Source organism: Cucurbita pepo, chromosome LG01 (genome assembly GCF_002806865.2).
Source record: "Cucurbita pepo subsp. pepo cultivar mu-cu-16 chromosome LG01, ASM280686v2, whole genome shotgun sequence".
Taxonomy (NCBI): domain Eukaryota; kingdom Viridiplantae; phylum Streptophyta; class Magnoliopsida; order Cucurbitales; family Cucurbitaceae; genus Cucurbita; species Cucurbita pepo.
In genome coordinates, this window is record NC_036638.1 from 5,676,153 (window position 1) to 5,691,715 (window position 15,563).

Consider the following 15,563-nt stretch of genomic DNA (forward strand, 5'->3'; position numbering starts at 1 on the left):
TTATGTAAGCTTATGTTAGATAAAATGATATTCTCAATTATGGTAATGGGCTAAGAATACCCCATTTTGGGAATCAAAGAAACATTGTGTAATATGCACAAGACTCCAACGCCATATAAAAGTGTGAAACATAATGGTAATTACCACAGTTGAAAGAAAGAAAGTTGCAGTTGCACCCTTTACTACACAGCGTAAAGCCACGCGCAAGCTTTATTATCAGCAGATTCTGTCCCCAAACTATGACATGGGTTTGGTATCAGTCAACTTAACCCTTCCAGATGTCCTTTAGCCGCCTGATTTCTCCAATAGCTTCTACCGGAGAATGACTACCTACCCTCTCCTGCAACGCCAAAACTACCAAATCAGCCACCAAAATGCCGTTTTGCATCAATCATGATATGTGATTATAATAGATCGTGTTCTATTGTTAATTAGAGATTTCTCTACCATTATTACAAATCATCGAAGAACAGATGATTGGTCCGTGAGATAAGACTAGATAAGACTTTAAAGATCGTAGCCATTATTCGAATCCGTACGCATGTTGAAAAGAAATCCGACGTGAAGCTTTCTTTCCACAAGGGAATTAACCAATCATTCTTGACCAACCCACTTGCCAAATTAATCACAACCCACTTGCCAAATTAACCAATCATTCTTGACCAACCTCGGAGGTAGAACAGAGATAAAAAAACAATGTCTATGATACTTGTGAGATCTCACATCGGTCGGGGGAAGAACGAATCATTTGTTATAAGGGTGTAGAAACCTTTCCCTAAGAGACGCGTTTTAAAATCTTTGAGAGGAAGACCGAAACGAAAAGCCCAAAGAGAACAATATCTGCTAGCAGTGGGCTTGAGCCGTTACAAATGGTATCAAAGCCAGACACTGGCCGATGTGCCAACGAGGAGGCTGAGCCCCAAAGGGGGGTGAACACGAGGTGATGTGCCAGTAAGGATGCTGGCCCCAAAGGGGAGTGGATTGAAGGGTCTCACATCGATTAGAAAAGGGAACGAGTGCCAGCGAGGACGCTGTGCCCTGAAGGGGGTGGGTTGTGAGATCCCACATCGGTTAGGGAGGAGAATGAAACATTGTTTATAAGAGTGTGGAAACCTTTCCCTAGCAGACGCGTTTTAAAAACCTTGAGAAGAAGCCCGAAAGTCGCCCGACGAAGACAATATCGGCTAGCGGTGGACTTGGGCCGTTACGCTTAAATTACTTATACTTGTAAACTACTTTTATGTGTAAGAGATTTAGAACCTTAAAGAATAGGAGTGAGTACCTGAAGTTGAGGTAGATCAACTCGCATGAAAGGATTTGTCTCCATTTCTTCTTCAATGGTCGAGGGAACAGTGGCGTGTCCGGCTTGCCGCTGGCCCTGAGCCCACAACAACTTACCTTTTATCTTCTCGTTGTCTGGTTCAACTGTCAGAGCAAACAGCAAGTTCTTCACCGTATACTGTACACAAAGAGAACTTTTAGTTAACCTCAGAAAAAGAACCAACAACAAAACGTTCTGGAAATTCAAATAAGTTTTACAAGAAAGGCATGGCAACAGTGAACTTAATTGGGAAAAAATAGTTTGAAGAATCGAGTTGCATCAATTTTTACTCTATAAACTTTTAATTTCTTGCACCTTAAACTTATATACGTGTTTCAAATTTAACCTTGACTTGAAAAAGTGTGTGCGATTTGACCATCTAATAAGTTTTCGCTCGAAAAATCATAAAGAAAATTATGCTAAATCCACTCCTTATTGGATCGTTTCTGACCAAAATCCTCCACCACTTTTATCCTATTTAGCTCGCTCTTCTCTGATTTCAATGTCACATCAGCAAACCTAAAACCAAGAAGGTTAACCTGACTACCCAGAACAAAGTTCATTCTTCATGAATATTCAAAACATAAACCTTAAGATGAACGGAAGTAGAAAAAGGAAAGTCGAACAAAAATAAATCCCTCAAAGTGGAGTCTACTAAGAAAATAAACTCAAAACTAGTTAATGTACCCAGGAAAGAACCCTGACCAGGGAAGAGAACCGATAAGAGTCAGATAATTAATTACCTCATGGCCACAATACACTCGTGTTTGCTTTGGCAGTGAACCCAATGTGACGCATAGAGATTGATACATCTGCTCTGCGGTTCCCTCGAAAAACTTACCACACCCAGCAATGAACTACACACAAAGAAACCGAAGTTAAGATGTGACATATTATCTGGTAAGAAACAACTGAATTATGTACCAGAAGAAAATAAAAGAACTATATACTGACGATATGGATTGTTCTGACAGAAGAGTAAGTACTACTGGATAAATGATACCCAAAACTGGGACACTTTTTTTATTGTAAGAAACAACTTCCCATTAAAGAGAAAGAAAAGGTACAGATCGTAAATCAGTACTACTATCGAGATAATCCATCTCCTTACAGAACAAGAGATTCCCCCTTATGCTATTATATCTAACCCCTTCCAACAAGTTATGAAATTGTTACCAGTACATCTAGCTAGGGAAGTAAACAACCCTCCCACCCCCACCCAAACACACACAACAAAATCCAAAAATGAAAAACCCAACCTAACGGCCTAGAGAATTGGTAACGACAGAATGAAAAATATTGCGCGAATCTCTAAGGAGTGCTGGAGTTTCCTTATGAAACAAAATGATCACAAGAAACTTGGTTTGTTTGAGCAACAATTATCATAGCAGCAAACCCAATATTTGCTACTTGTTTTTAGTCCTTGGCAAAACTTAAATGTTTGTGATAAAATCTAAAGAAGGAATGAAATCACAAGATCTGGACCAAGATCTTATCTCCATTACTTCATTCAGCATATCAATCCAAAGAATTGACATTCAATTACAAGTCATCCATCTTGCTCCCATCTAAGTGAGTAGGTTGCTTCACCTTCACCCTTCACAAAGACATAGGTGCACCCTGCTCAACGTCATGATGAACTTGGTTCAAGCTAACAATGCATTAAGTGCTCAAGTACAGCGCTTAACTAACAATTAAGAAAGAAAATGAGAATTTATAGTGATCTTAAATGTGTACAACTCTAGTTATTAACGAACAGGCTTAAGAATTTATAAAGAGCCTTCTAATGCGGTGAGAAGGAATTGCTCAAAAAGGTCTTGGTTAACGGGGTGACTTAACAGCATCCTGTCAAGCACTACATCAAATGTACCCGAAAACTTTGTCTGAGGGAAGACATACACTTCCCCTTGCACATCTCTAGAGGAAACGGAGGAATGATAGTGGAGCAAGAGTCTCATACTCTTTCAAGCACTATATGGTAATTCGGCTATAGAAGCTCCAAAGAAGAGTAGCCACATGGCCAAGATTATGAAAGTTTTCAAGGCTTTTGAGCAAGTAGCGTATGAGTCTAAATCCTCCGCTCCATCCTTCTTTTGATCCCAGACTTCTCTTGAATGTTGCTTAGCTTAAGTCCATCTTTCATTTTTTAAACTTGAGGTTTTTTCTCCATTGAACAAGTAGAAATATGTACACTTTTGCTTATAACAAAATTGCAAGTTAGCCTCAATTTCCACGATTTGAGCTTCCGTAGGATAAATCAACAATTCCAAGAGTAGCTCTTCCAAACAATTTATATTGTGGGTGATGCTACAAAAACCTAAATTCCCTCAATTTGTAGTTGCTGCACAAACAATGCTGCCCGCCTCCTAACGTCAACAAGGTTCCCCAAGATGGGGGCACTACTATTAGTTGTTAATTTAACTATTACCAGAGCCTATCGGCTAATCAAGGACATTTCTGTAGTCTCCTGGGTTTTTGTAATTGAAAGGATGTCTAATATTTCCTGTGAATTTTTTGTATTAGAAATTTTTTTAATTCAAAATGGACAAAATGAAAATAACACCCTGAATTAATAATATCCCATTGAAAGTTTGAGCAAATTCACAAACAATCATTGATGCTTTTCATATCAACTTACCAGTGTATCACCAGTGAAGACAGCTGGGTCCTCACCCTCTTTGCTAGAGACGTAATAACTTATATGCCCTTTGGTGTGGCTGATGACAGATGGCCAATAAAAGAAAATCAAGAACAATAGTTGGGTGGGAAATAAGAATTAATACAGATAAAGGAAAAGTATTCCTCACTATCACCCACACAAAAATAAGTGAAAGGGAGTTAAATGAAACAATTGCGTTCAGATAACGACTAATCATGCATATATAGGTCCATTAACATGAGTTCAATTCCGACAAAGATCAAGATTTAATTTTATTGACTTCCAAGAAAAAGCTTACAAGTTCTAATGACCTGTTGAAATGGGTAGAATTTATAACAACTCAACAGCAGAGAAGGAGAAAAGATGAGTAATTGTTTTTTGAGCTTTAAAGAAGAATATTCACTCTTTCTAATTCTGTCTCACAGTTACAAGTTTCCAAGTAACCTTTTGCATTAATAAGGAAGATATAAAGAATATGCAGACTCTCAGCCAAAAATACTGCTGATCAAGTGAATATCCTATTTATCCTTCCTAGCCAGCTAAACATCCCCACCCTCACCATCTTGACTACTACTTTGTTTGTTAATTGTACGATAGATCCCGCTCGTACACCCTTGTGAACGCATTGAGCACATCCTTTATTTCCCATATCTACCCTCTGCCTAGAATAAGTAAATTGAACTAAATGCTTTGCACTCCTATGACCTAGATCGAACACTTTGGAAGAAAGCATATTGATAAGGAGTATAGGAAATCATGGTAGGAACTAATAATTCAATCAAGAGCCAATCTACATAAAGCAAAAAAGGATCATGACATGATACTGTTTCTTTAAGGATGGGATAATCTTTATTAAAAAGAAAGTGATATACCAAGGTGTATGAAGAGACAATATAACAACATCAGCACCAAGTGTTATCTTATCCCCATTTTCTACTGCATCTGTACAACCCTTGACCTTATCAATGGAACCGCCATATACTTTAATTCCAGGAACCAGCTGCTTTATTTTCTCATTACCCCCCGCATGATCCCTAAAAAGTAAGAAGCGATACTAATAAGAACAATCTCACAAACCAACATTATCAGCAAGCAATTCAAGGAAAACAAACAGAAACAGGATGCAGCGAAATGAAAAACAAGTCAATAATCAATATATGAGTGGAGGAAAAAGGGAAAAGGGGGAATAATCATGCCAGTGATGATGAGTCGTAAGAACGAGCTTGAGATGGACGCCATGTTCATTAGCAACATTCAGAATCTTCTCTGGCTCCACAGGATCAACGACCGCGGCTTCTTTAGTGCTTTCATCAATGATCCTGACATCCACCCGGAATCCAATGATCAAAAAGAACTACAGTCACCCTAGACAAAATCAAATATGCAATCCGACTGCGATTTCATATTTGAGAAGCGGAAATGAAAAATGACAGAAGATATGAATATGAGGTTTTGATTAGAAAATACAGGTAAGAGTAGTTGTCTTCCAAGCAAGGAATGTAATGGATTTTCATCGGTGCTGAACCAGATTCTTCCAGCTCCAGAAACGATCGAGTTAATTCGTTGAATTCGGCGATGGAGTCCAAAAAAGAGCGCGGATGGGAGTCGGCGAGCGACGGTGGATAAGGTTGATACTCAAATACAAGATTCCCCAAGAATCTCCCGACTGCAATGTCTAGTATTCCATGTCAAATTGCTCAAACTAATAATTTATTAGAAAAAATCTTACTTCTAAGTGTTCTTCGTAACTTTTATTTTTAGGTATATTAGTTGCAAAAAGAATTATCAAAATGTTCATAAAAATTATCTCACTACTTCCCAATTTCTTCATCCTCTATCACTCAAATGGATCATTCAACTCGAACCATTGAGCTCAAAATTATACTCTCAAATGCGCTTTGGGGCTGATATTATGGTATTTTTGACAATTATTTCATCGAAAATCATATCAAACAATGTTGTAGAGATAGTAAAAATATATGATTACGATACTCAACATACATATGCACGCGACTCGTCGTGCATATGCACAAGGCATAAGGTATAATGGAGGGAATTGAGGAGTCCCATGGGGAGTATCTAGCTTATAACACGTAGCTAACTAGGTAATGGAGGAGTATATAGGGATGTGACACTGAAACATAAGTGTAAGAAACCAAATAAGGTTTGTGTGACACTCACTCCAAGTATCAGGCGAGATAGCCGACTCGAAATTTAGCCACTATGGTTGGAGGACGTATGCTAAAGCCTCTAGCTTCATTTGAAAATAAGGTTTTTAGAAACGGGGTTAAAAAGATTTTCGAAAAAGAGTTTGAAGAAAGATTGAAAGAATATTATAGTCGATGAGCGAAAAAAAATGCAACAGAATGACTTAAATAACATATAGCTCCAAGTATTAAGAATTGATGACTAATTGCATCTCTTGACATGCAACGAGTATGCGGCTATAGAGAATACGCGCACAACCGTGACGATGAACATCTCGAGCTCTCTGTCGTGTCTCGGAGACCTTTTAAGAGTACGAGCCTTTTAAGAGTGGAGGTTCGTGGATTGATTGAGGGCCACATTTCTGTTCCCCGATGACCACCAGCCACCACATGATTCGACAGTGACACTCTGAACCTCAATTTCTCTGTTCACGCCAACGATTTCGTTCAGTTTCGGCGCGAAGATCAACGAAAGAGGTTGCGCAATGACTTCCGTCTCAGCTCTCAGAGGCGTTCCTCAATCGTTTCATCATCGGCTCCAGTTGCCCGCCATAGCTGCGCGGAATTTCAACCAGGGCTTCAGGTCGAAGGGCTTTCGTCTCCATGCTCGTTACTCTTCGGCTCAGGACCAATTCTCTTCGCGCCTTCAAAGTAGAGTTGCCTTATTCTTCTTCTTCTTCTTCTTCTTGCGTCTCTATTAGAGCTTGTCTGTTCGGAAAAGTTGTAGAAATTGATTGTTTGTTTACCGTTTTTTTCGTACTTCTCATTCTCGGAAGCGATTCTGTTTGTTGAAAATTTCATTGCATCTTTCGGTCAGAGCGGTAAACAATTGGGATAAAGATAAGCATACGGACTGTGTGTTTTTCCTCTGGAAAATCGTGCATGTTAGGGAAGAAGGAGGATAAAAGTAATCCTCCTTTACTCCTGAAGTTAACGGCAACGTCTTCCTACCTACTGAATTAAGTAGGAAATTGGGAACTCCCCTCCCCCCAATAATCACTTTAACAAGGATTCACAGCAGCAAGTTATCCATTCTTGCGGTATGTTAGTTATCTTTATCTGGTCGTGCTGACCTTGCAACGTTATCCTCCTTTGAAACAGCTCTTTCCAAATAAGAATTTATTTTGGTCTAATTGAAACATTTGAATGAAAGAAAAGGAAAGGAAAGGTATTGACTGCATGCAGAAGTTGCTTAGCAGTGTATGTTGTGAAGTGCATAGACAGTGTTTTATAAACATCTAGTTCTTATTTCAATCATTGTTGTTTTTGTGGTTTTCATCTGTTTGATTGAACCCTCACCGAAGTCTAANTCATTGAACCCTCACCAAAGTCTAACAAAATTCTAATGTATAACTTGCAATTCTCAGCTNTGATTGAACCCTCACCGAAGTCTAACAAAATTCTAATGTATAACTTGCAATTCTCAGCTAGCATAGAAAATCTGCCTAAACTATTGGAGGACATCGTGCAGACCTCCATAAACACAGGTCCACGTGGTCCCATAAGGCTAGCTCAAGGTATTCAAGCATTTATTGGAGTTGGTAGAGAGTGGCTTGCAGATGTGACGAAGGTATCAGTTCTTTTCAGTTTTTGTCAGTAGCTTTGCCTTTGTGCTTGTAATCACTGTTTCTTTACACGGTCTTTTGTCTAACATAAATCATCTTTCAAATGAATTCTTAAATCATTTCTTCACAGTTAAGATGATTTTTTATGAAGGAAATTCACTAAACTCTTACATATTGCTAGTATAGGCATGGGAAAATTTTTGCTAGAACTTACTTTTCATTTTGTTCTATTTAACGTTCATTTGATCTTCACTGAAGGACACTCAAATTTTTTTCTATTGTCTTTTTAATTTCATTTTGCCAGCTGAAGTCTCATATAGTTATACTTATTAGCAGTCACCATTTTCTTTTAGTAAAACAAATGTGGTGTAGGGTTTGGGACCTTCAATCTCGAAAGAGGTGTAGATGACTGAATTGTGACTTCATACTTTGTGGAAGTAACTTCACATATTCTTGTTGATGATAAATTGGCTGCGTTGTTCTACATATATGTTGCAATAATTTTCTCCAAAACATTGAAGTGACAATTCTTGTTCTAAGAGTTTGGAATCCCGGTTCACATTTGATAAGCTGAACAAGGCTTGAACTTTTGAATGGTGCGACCTTTTTAGTTCTTTTTAATCGAAGATAGGATTGATTATTTGTGTACAGAAACTTTTGATGTTTCCCATATTCTTGTCTAGTTGGTAAATTTGTTGGCTTGAATCCATTTCAACTATTCCTCCTGCATCTTCCTTGCTTCCGTTCTAAGTTAGTTGCCCTCTTTCATGTAGTTCTGAATGATTTCTGCAACCCTTTGATGATTGTAAATTGTATTCACGAAGTTCACCTGTATTGGCTGCTAAATCCAGATCTTATATTTTCTTCGTAGGTTTTTTGAGAAATAAATACATGTTAAGTTCTGATGATGACTCCAGTGATAACCTTTAAATTCTTTTTGTACTCAATTTTCTGAGTCTCAGTATCCGAAAATTTTGTATAACATTGTTGTTCATAAAATATCTGTCGGAGATATCTTTCTTTGTATTATTTGGAATTTATAACTTAATACAATATTATTTGGCGAATTTTAGTTGATAATATATATAAAAAAAAATTCTTAAATACCCGCTCATATGCATTCCTTTTATTTGGATGGAGCCACTAACATCCCCCTGATCCTTTTAGTCAGCAAATTCATCACCTGGATTACCGACAGAATTGCAGCTAGGGTTACTTTCCCCAACTTATTTGNCACGCTCATATGCATTCCTTTTATTTGGATGGAGCCACTAACATCCCCCTGATCCTTTTAGTCAGCAAATTCATCACCTGGATTGCCGACAGAATTGCAGCTAGGGTTACTTTCCCCAACTTATTTGAGGAGGCTGTTTGAACGCATGGGGGCAACATACATCAAACTAGGTCAGGTACGTGTTGGTCATTGCCCATTTAAGTGTACCAAAGTAAAACTTCTAATGTGAAGTTGCCCATTTTGTATTACCGGTTGAGCTTCTTTTCACTTCAACGTCCAAATATCCTTAATGAAGAAGACATTCTTTATTTGCAAGTCTCAGAACTTCGTTACGAGTCAGTTAATGCAATTTTTTTTAATCCTTCTTTTTGTATTTCCTCATTGATTATGTTTTGATCCTTTACTCTGAAGTTCATAGCATCGGCTCCCACACTTTTTCCGCCAGAATATGTGGAGGAATTTCAAAAGTGTTTTGACCAAGCTCCTCCAATTCCCTTTGAAGAGATCAAGAGAATCATACAAGATGATCTGGGGAGATCGATTGATAGTGTCTATGAATATATTGACCCCATCCCGGTTGCTTCAGCCTCAATAGCTCAGGTAAAGGGATATCGTACTCTCTTGATTCGTTAAATAAATTTTCTTAATCTTTTACTTAACATTGTAGTTAATGTCTAGGTTCATGGTGCAAGGCTTAGGGGCTCCCAAGATGATGTGGTTATTAAAGTTTTAAAGCCAGGGATTGAGGACATACTGGTAGCAGATCTAAATTTTGTATATATTGTTGCTCGCATATTGGAGTTCTTGAATCCTGAACTCAGCCGTGCATCACTGGTACGCTATCAAAGTAATTTCTTGCAGTTGGAAGTTTACAAGGATAATTATAAAATTAAAAAAAAAAAAAAAAAAAAAAAAAAAAAAANTTTATTTATTTATCCTTTACCATAGAAGTTATCATTTTTTGCACACAAATTATTAAGAATAACACCACATTAATTCTAAGATTAGAATCCAATTTGATGAAGTCGAAAGCTTATGGTGATAATTTATTCAACTTGACAAGATTAAGGGAAAAAATTGATTTTCCCCTTATTTTTTGGATACAGAATATCATTAGAGTGCTCAGTTTTAAATGTGAATATGACTGCTTTCCTTTAAGTTTTATTGTGAATGGCATAAAAGAATCAATGCATGGAGAAGTTTATTTTTCCATGGGTCAGTGTAGTATGTGGTGTAAAAGTGCGCAAGATGTAGATTTTTACCTTTCAGTAGGCTCCTGTTTGGAGGATACACTAGAAATGATACTCAAAGAAGTTTAATTTTTATTTTCTTCAGGTATCTATCGTGAAGGACATAAGAGAATCAATGCTTGAAGAGGTCGACTTTTACAAGGAGGCTAATAATATTGAGTCCTTCAGAAGATATTTGGAAGACATGGGACACACGAGGCAGGCTACAGCTCCGAAGGTATATCACCACTGCAGTACTAGACGAGTTTTAACTATGCAAAGGCTATATGGTGTTCCTCTCACTGACCTAGAGTCTATAAGTTCACTTGTTCCCAGCCCAGAAGCCAGTCTCATTACTGCACTTAACGTCTGGTAGGATACAATGTTTGTTTTCCCTGGATTTTAGACAAATTTTATTGATTCTGTGTGATGCATTATACAATTGATGTAAAACATCACTGCAGGTTTGGTAGTTTGCTTGCGTGTGAAACCTTCCATGCAGATGTTCATGCTGGCAACTTATGGTTATTACGTGATGGCCGAATTGGTTTTCTTGATTTTGGTATGTGCACTCAACTTCTAGTATTTAGTTTATGCATTGTGTAGCTTTTAAAGTGGTTGGTGGAATTTGCTAATGTAGAGGATTGTTGGGTCGTGGGAAATAGTTAATGGCATATTACATTTTTTTGGATCTCTCTATGATACTGACAGTGATTACTTTTTTATGCTACGTTGTTTTCAAATAAGCTATTCCAATCTGGATGAGGATAGATTAAGTTAGGACCTTTGCAATTTAGCCATCTACAACTGTTACTTTTATATCTTTTTTGAGTAAAGATAGGAACTCCATCCTTAATCAACATGTTTATAAGATAATTTGGAACCAAAAGTCTTCCCTAAAAGAAAGGTTTCCCCCTTTTGGTGCCTCTCCTTGGGAAGATTGAACTTTGTTTAAAATGTTTCTAAAAGCTTCTTTCTTCCATGCCTCATTTGTTGCCAAGAATCTAGAGAAATGAAACTACCATCTGTTCTTCCACTGTATTAGATACTCTGCACCTGTGGCTTCTTCTACAATAGTCTAGCGTTAGTTGGTGTCATCCTCTTTCCATGATTCCAGCGATTGAACAACTCCTATTAGGTTAAAGCTCTTTCAGCAGTATTGTGGGTGACTTGAAAGAAACCACAGAACACACACACAATAAACATATCAGCTTTAATTAACATGATGGTTGAAGAATAGTCTACTAGACATTTATGTTTTTCAGTGCATTTGAGGAACTTCTATTTGTTACGTCCTGCAGGAATAATAATTTAACGCTGTTGGTCAGGGCCTTTAATTACCTTTCATGAGATTCCATTTTTTTGAAGCTTTTGTTTAGAAACCCTTAAAATTCCAACATTCTTTTCTTCAACAGCTATTTACAAACTGCAATTACCATCTGTTTGTGAATTTGGAATGGTCAGCCACATTCCTTGCTTCAAAATAAATGACGACTGTTACTGACATGTAAAAACAAAATTATATTTACAGGAATTGTTGGACGTATATCGCCAGAAACATGGGCTGCGATGGATGTATTTTTGGCATCAATTTCAACTGAAGATTATGAATCAATGGCATCAGCCCTCATCCAAATGGGTGCCACTAACAATGACGTCAATTCTGTGGCCTTTGCCAGAGATCTAGAAAATATATTTTCCTCAATAAAGGAAAGTGTTTAGAGTTCAGTTAAAGCATCGATTGAAATTTTTTGAATTCTTTTCACTGGTCTATCTCTGCCAATTGGTAGCTCTTTTAGTAGGATTTTATTATATAATTTAGGGTTTAAGGTTCTAATTTAGAAAAAAAAAATTACCCTTTTAGTTCTTGAGGTTTTAATTTGGTAGGATTTTGGTTCATTAGTTTTCAAACTCGATATTCTAACCTTTGAATCTTTATACTACTAGCTTATTAATAGAAGACTGATGTAATACTCATTTTTTATTTTGATATTACTAGCTTATAATTTGCTAATATTGATGAAATTCTTGTTGTCTGGAAGGGCATTAAACGGTAGTAACATCTTTTCTTTTTTCACAAACAAGGATCTTTAGCCAGTTTTGTCATCGTTTATGAATAGAAATAAACATAAATATCTGATTCAGATTGTTCTCATTTTATGAATGCAGGATTTGGATACCGAAATAGTGATAGCAACAGGCAGGGAAGGAAGGAGTGGTTCAACCGCCGTTGCTGCGAATATAGTTGTAGACGAGAGGCAAATGAACAAACTCTTCCTTGATGTGGTAAGTGTTACTAGCATCGTCTTGTCATGTTTTTTCAACCCAAATGATGGTATTTTCCATACATATACCACAGCTCCGGGTCAGTGAATCATATGGACTAAGATTTCCCCGAGAGTTCGCGCTTCTCATGAAGCAACTCCTGTATTTCGACCGTTACACCCGGTTGCTGGCCCCGAATATGAACATGCTTCAGGATCAGAGGATTTCCATCGTTTCAAACAGAAGAAACAAGTACAGAGACAGTTTCAGATGAACTTGATGATGGAATATTAGCCCATCTGCTCCATCATCAATGGCGGCTGCCTTAATCTCAGATATTTGTGTTCATAGCGTACAGAGCTAATAAACTTCAGCTACACAATCCAGGTATCATCGAACACATCAGTCTTTAGTGCATACATGATACATACAACCATACAGTTTCTGTTGCAGATTGTCCATACTTTTGAATAATGAAATCATAAGACCAAGAGGACAGAAGAATGTGTTTGATTGATTTTATATTTTCAATAGAGATCATCCAATATTAAAAAAAAAAATCATAATTAATATAAATTGAATTCATAACAGTAAAATATAAAATTATTAAAGACACAATTCTATTTATAAGCTTTTATCTCCAAATAATATCTCTCTTACTTGTATTAGTAGAATTGCATTAAATTCTAATGTCATCTTTAGCCTTTTGTGTGATATCTTAAAAGGACAATAATGAAGTTTAATTGACATTGTCCTAAAATTATGTTGATTTTTGTAGCCATGTGAGAACTATTCAATTTCAAAACGTCAAGAATCATCTAAGATGTGATCATTTTTATTATATATATATATATTTAAACACGTAACCACATCATTTAAAACTTAGATTTTTTTTTTCTATGATGTAAGCGCATTTATTACTTGATTTTGCCACCACTTTGCATCATAGGATTGTAATGTCTTTTTCGACATGCATATCAAATGATGGTTAAGTGGTAGAAAGAATTATTTAATAAGATTATCTATAATAATTGTTAGATAGGATTGTAGAGTCATTAATTTTCTAGTTCAATAACTGTATAGTCATTAATTTTTTGATGACTTATTTAATGCATTATTAGCAAAGGAATCCATCAAATTTTAAGCAAGTTAGAGAAAATTCTAGTGCTAACCAAAACACCCAAATGTAAATTATATAAAACATAAATTTAGAATTTACGAGAATATTCAAGAATGCACTAATAGAGTAAAGAATACATTTTCACCTAACCTTTTCCTTTTGTGTTGGCAACATATTCTCACTTATATCACAGATTGGATACACTAATTAATTGTATCTTAGCAACTCAAATGTCAATCAAGCACGTCATCTAAAGTCGGTTGAGAATTGGACACATATAAATAAAATTCTAAAGAACACTGTTAACTTGTAGCCATAAATTAAAAAATGTTGTTGAATCCTGACTCTGATAATGATTGTAAAGTCCTTTTTACCCTCACAACGTTGATATTTTATGGTCGATATTTTATCAACGGTCGATATTTTATGGTCGATACTGTTGATATTTAATTTTGTACAAGTTCAAGTTACACTTAAAATCGACCCAAACGTCTTAGAAAGACCATTAAGTCCTTGCGTGTTTTGAAAAGAGACCAATTTTTTACTTATTCGATAATAAATGATTCAATTAGACTCAAACTCATTTTTCACTTTCAATCGCATAATTTTTTTTCAAATAATAGAAAGTATTATAGAGATGTAATCCAGAATAACATTCATCAATATTATTTCATATTTGTATTATTATTTGTTGTCTTAATTATATAAAAAGGTAAATAAAAAATAATTAAATATTTTTTTAAAAAATATATTATCACCAATATTATATTCATATTTGAACTAAAATGTTAAAGATATTGATGATAAAGAGAGATCACGTGACCACGTGCCATTGCAGGGACTGCCACGTGGGCGTCCAAACGGTGGCCAGGGGCGGTGCCTCTCTTACTCTGGAAATTTTCTATAATACAAACTCTGCTCTCTCCCAAAATCTCTGCCCATTACTGAAAAGCCCATCATTCTCTGCATCTCTCATAATACCACCACCGTCGCCACCCTTCCTCCACCGCTCCTCCACCGTCGGCTTCCCCAAGCTCAGGCCAATTTCAGCCATTTCCCCACCTTGGTTCTGCCGTCGGGTTGCGGCGGCAGCGCCAAGATGTGTTAGTCAGGGTGGTTGGGGGGGCTCTGTGGCGGAGCCGGAGATAGAAGAGTGGCTGAAGCTAGGGAGGTTGGAGGAGAAATGTGGCGGAGGAGGGAAGGGAGTGGTGGAGCTGCTTGAATGTTTGGAAAGAGAAGCCATTATGGGGGAAGATGAAGGTAGAGAGCCTACAGATTATAATAGGAGGGCTAAGATTTTCAGTACCAGTTCTGAAGTGTTTCAAGCTCTCAAGCAACATTCTGATGCTGCTCCTGATCCCCACCAAGCTTGAATCTTGATGGTTCATCCCAATAAAAAGAGAGTAAAAGAACAAGAAGAAGAAGAAGGATGGACATTTTTCATATCATATCAAGTCTTATTAGAGTTACCAACTTACTTGACATCAGAGGTATTACAGTCCTCTGCAACACTTTCTATCTTATTCATCACTTTGCACCTTGTCTTCTGCTTTTTCCTCCACCTCCCAAATCTTCTTCTTCAACCAGTCAAATGGCTGCAAGTTTTTCAGTTTCAAGCAGAGAATAAAAGTAGTAATGATCATGAACAAACAGAATGCTGGTGGAAGAGTCGGTGAAGTTTAAGACCAATACCTGTACAAGCCAAAGGGCAGTGGCTGTGCCTGCAACACTCCATAGCACAGCAGCTTCGATGTTGATGGGATGCAGGCGGTTCCGGAGCTTTGGGCTGAGGAACTTCAACAAACCCTTTTCACCTGTCATCATTTCTTTTATGTTTCTGTATCTCTTACCTAGCTCAGAAGGAGCCATACATGTACCGATCTAAATGACATGAATCTTTGTATGTTCTCGCCACTTCACGGTTTCCTTTGTTGCAAACGTGTCTTCAAAACAGAGTGACAGA

General features: G+C 37.0%; 3 protein-coding genes across 3 annotated transcripts; 2 read left to right on the forward strand and 1 right to left on the reverse strand.

Annotated features, from left to right (window-relative positions):
- Positions 1-15: 15 nt before the first annotated feature.
- On the reverse strand, positions 16-5,751 carry LOC111797008 (hydroxyacylglutathione hydrolase cytoplasmic). The gene is made up of 7 exons (XM_023679854.1): positions 5,448-5,751; positions 5,177-5,299; positions 4,853-5,014; positions 3,960-4,038; positions 2,065-2,178; positions 1,283-1,459; positions 16-340 (listed from the first exon to the last, which is right to left on the reverse strand). Exons 1-7 carry the CDS (start codon positions 5,492-5,494, stop codon positions 266-268), a joined length of 777 nt encoding a protein of 258 aa, XP_023535622.1. The 5' UTR covers positions 5,495-5,751; the 3' UTR covers positions 16-265.
- A 620-nt stretch (positions 5,752-6,371) lies between these two features.
- Positions 6,372-13,011, forward strand: LOC111796998 (uncharacterized aarF domain-containing protein kinase At5g05200, chloroplastic). The gene is made up of 10 exons (XM_023679844.1): positions 6,372-6,838; positions 7,615-7,757; positions 9,048-9,161; positions 9,398-9,586; positions 9,665-9,820; positions 10,322-10,587; positions 10,680-10,777; positions 11,747-11,925; positions 12,385-12,501; positions 12,575-13,011. Exons 1-10 carry the CDS (start codon positions 6,673-6,675, stop codon positions 12,752-12,754), a joined length of 1,608 nt encoding a protein of 535 aa, XP_023535612.1. The 5' UTR covers positions 6,372-6,672; the 3' UTR covers positions 12,755-13,011.
- Positions 13,012-14,385: 1,374 nt separating this feature from the next.
- Positions 14,386-15,524, forward strand: LOC111805978. Its single transcript, XM_023691293.1, has one exon. The coding sequence runs from the start codon at positions 14,386-14,388 to the stop codon at positions 14,971-14,973; it is 588 nt and encodes a 195-aa protein (XP_023547061.1). The 3' UTR covers positions 14,974-15,524.
- The last annotated feature ends 39 nt before the right edge of the window (positions 15,525-15,563 follow it).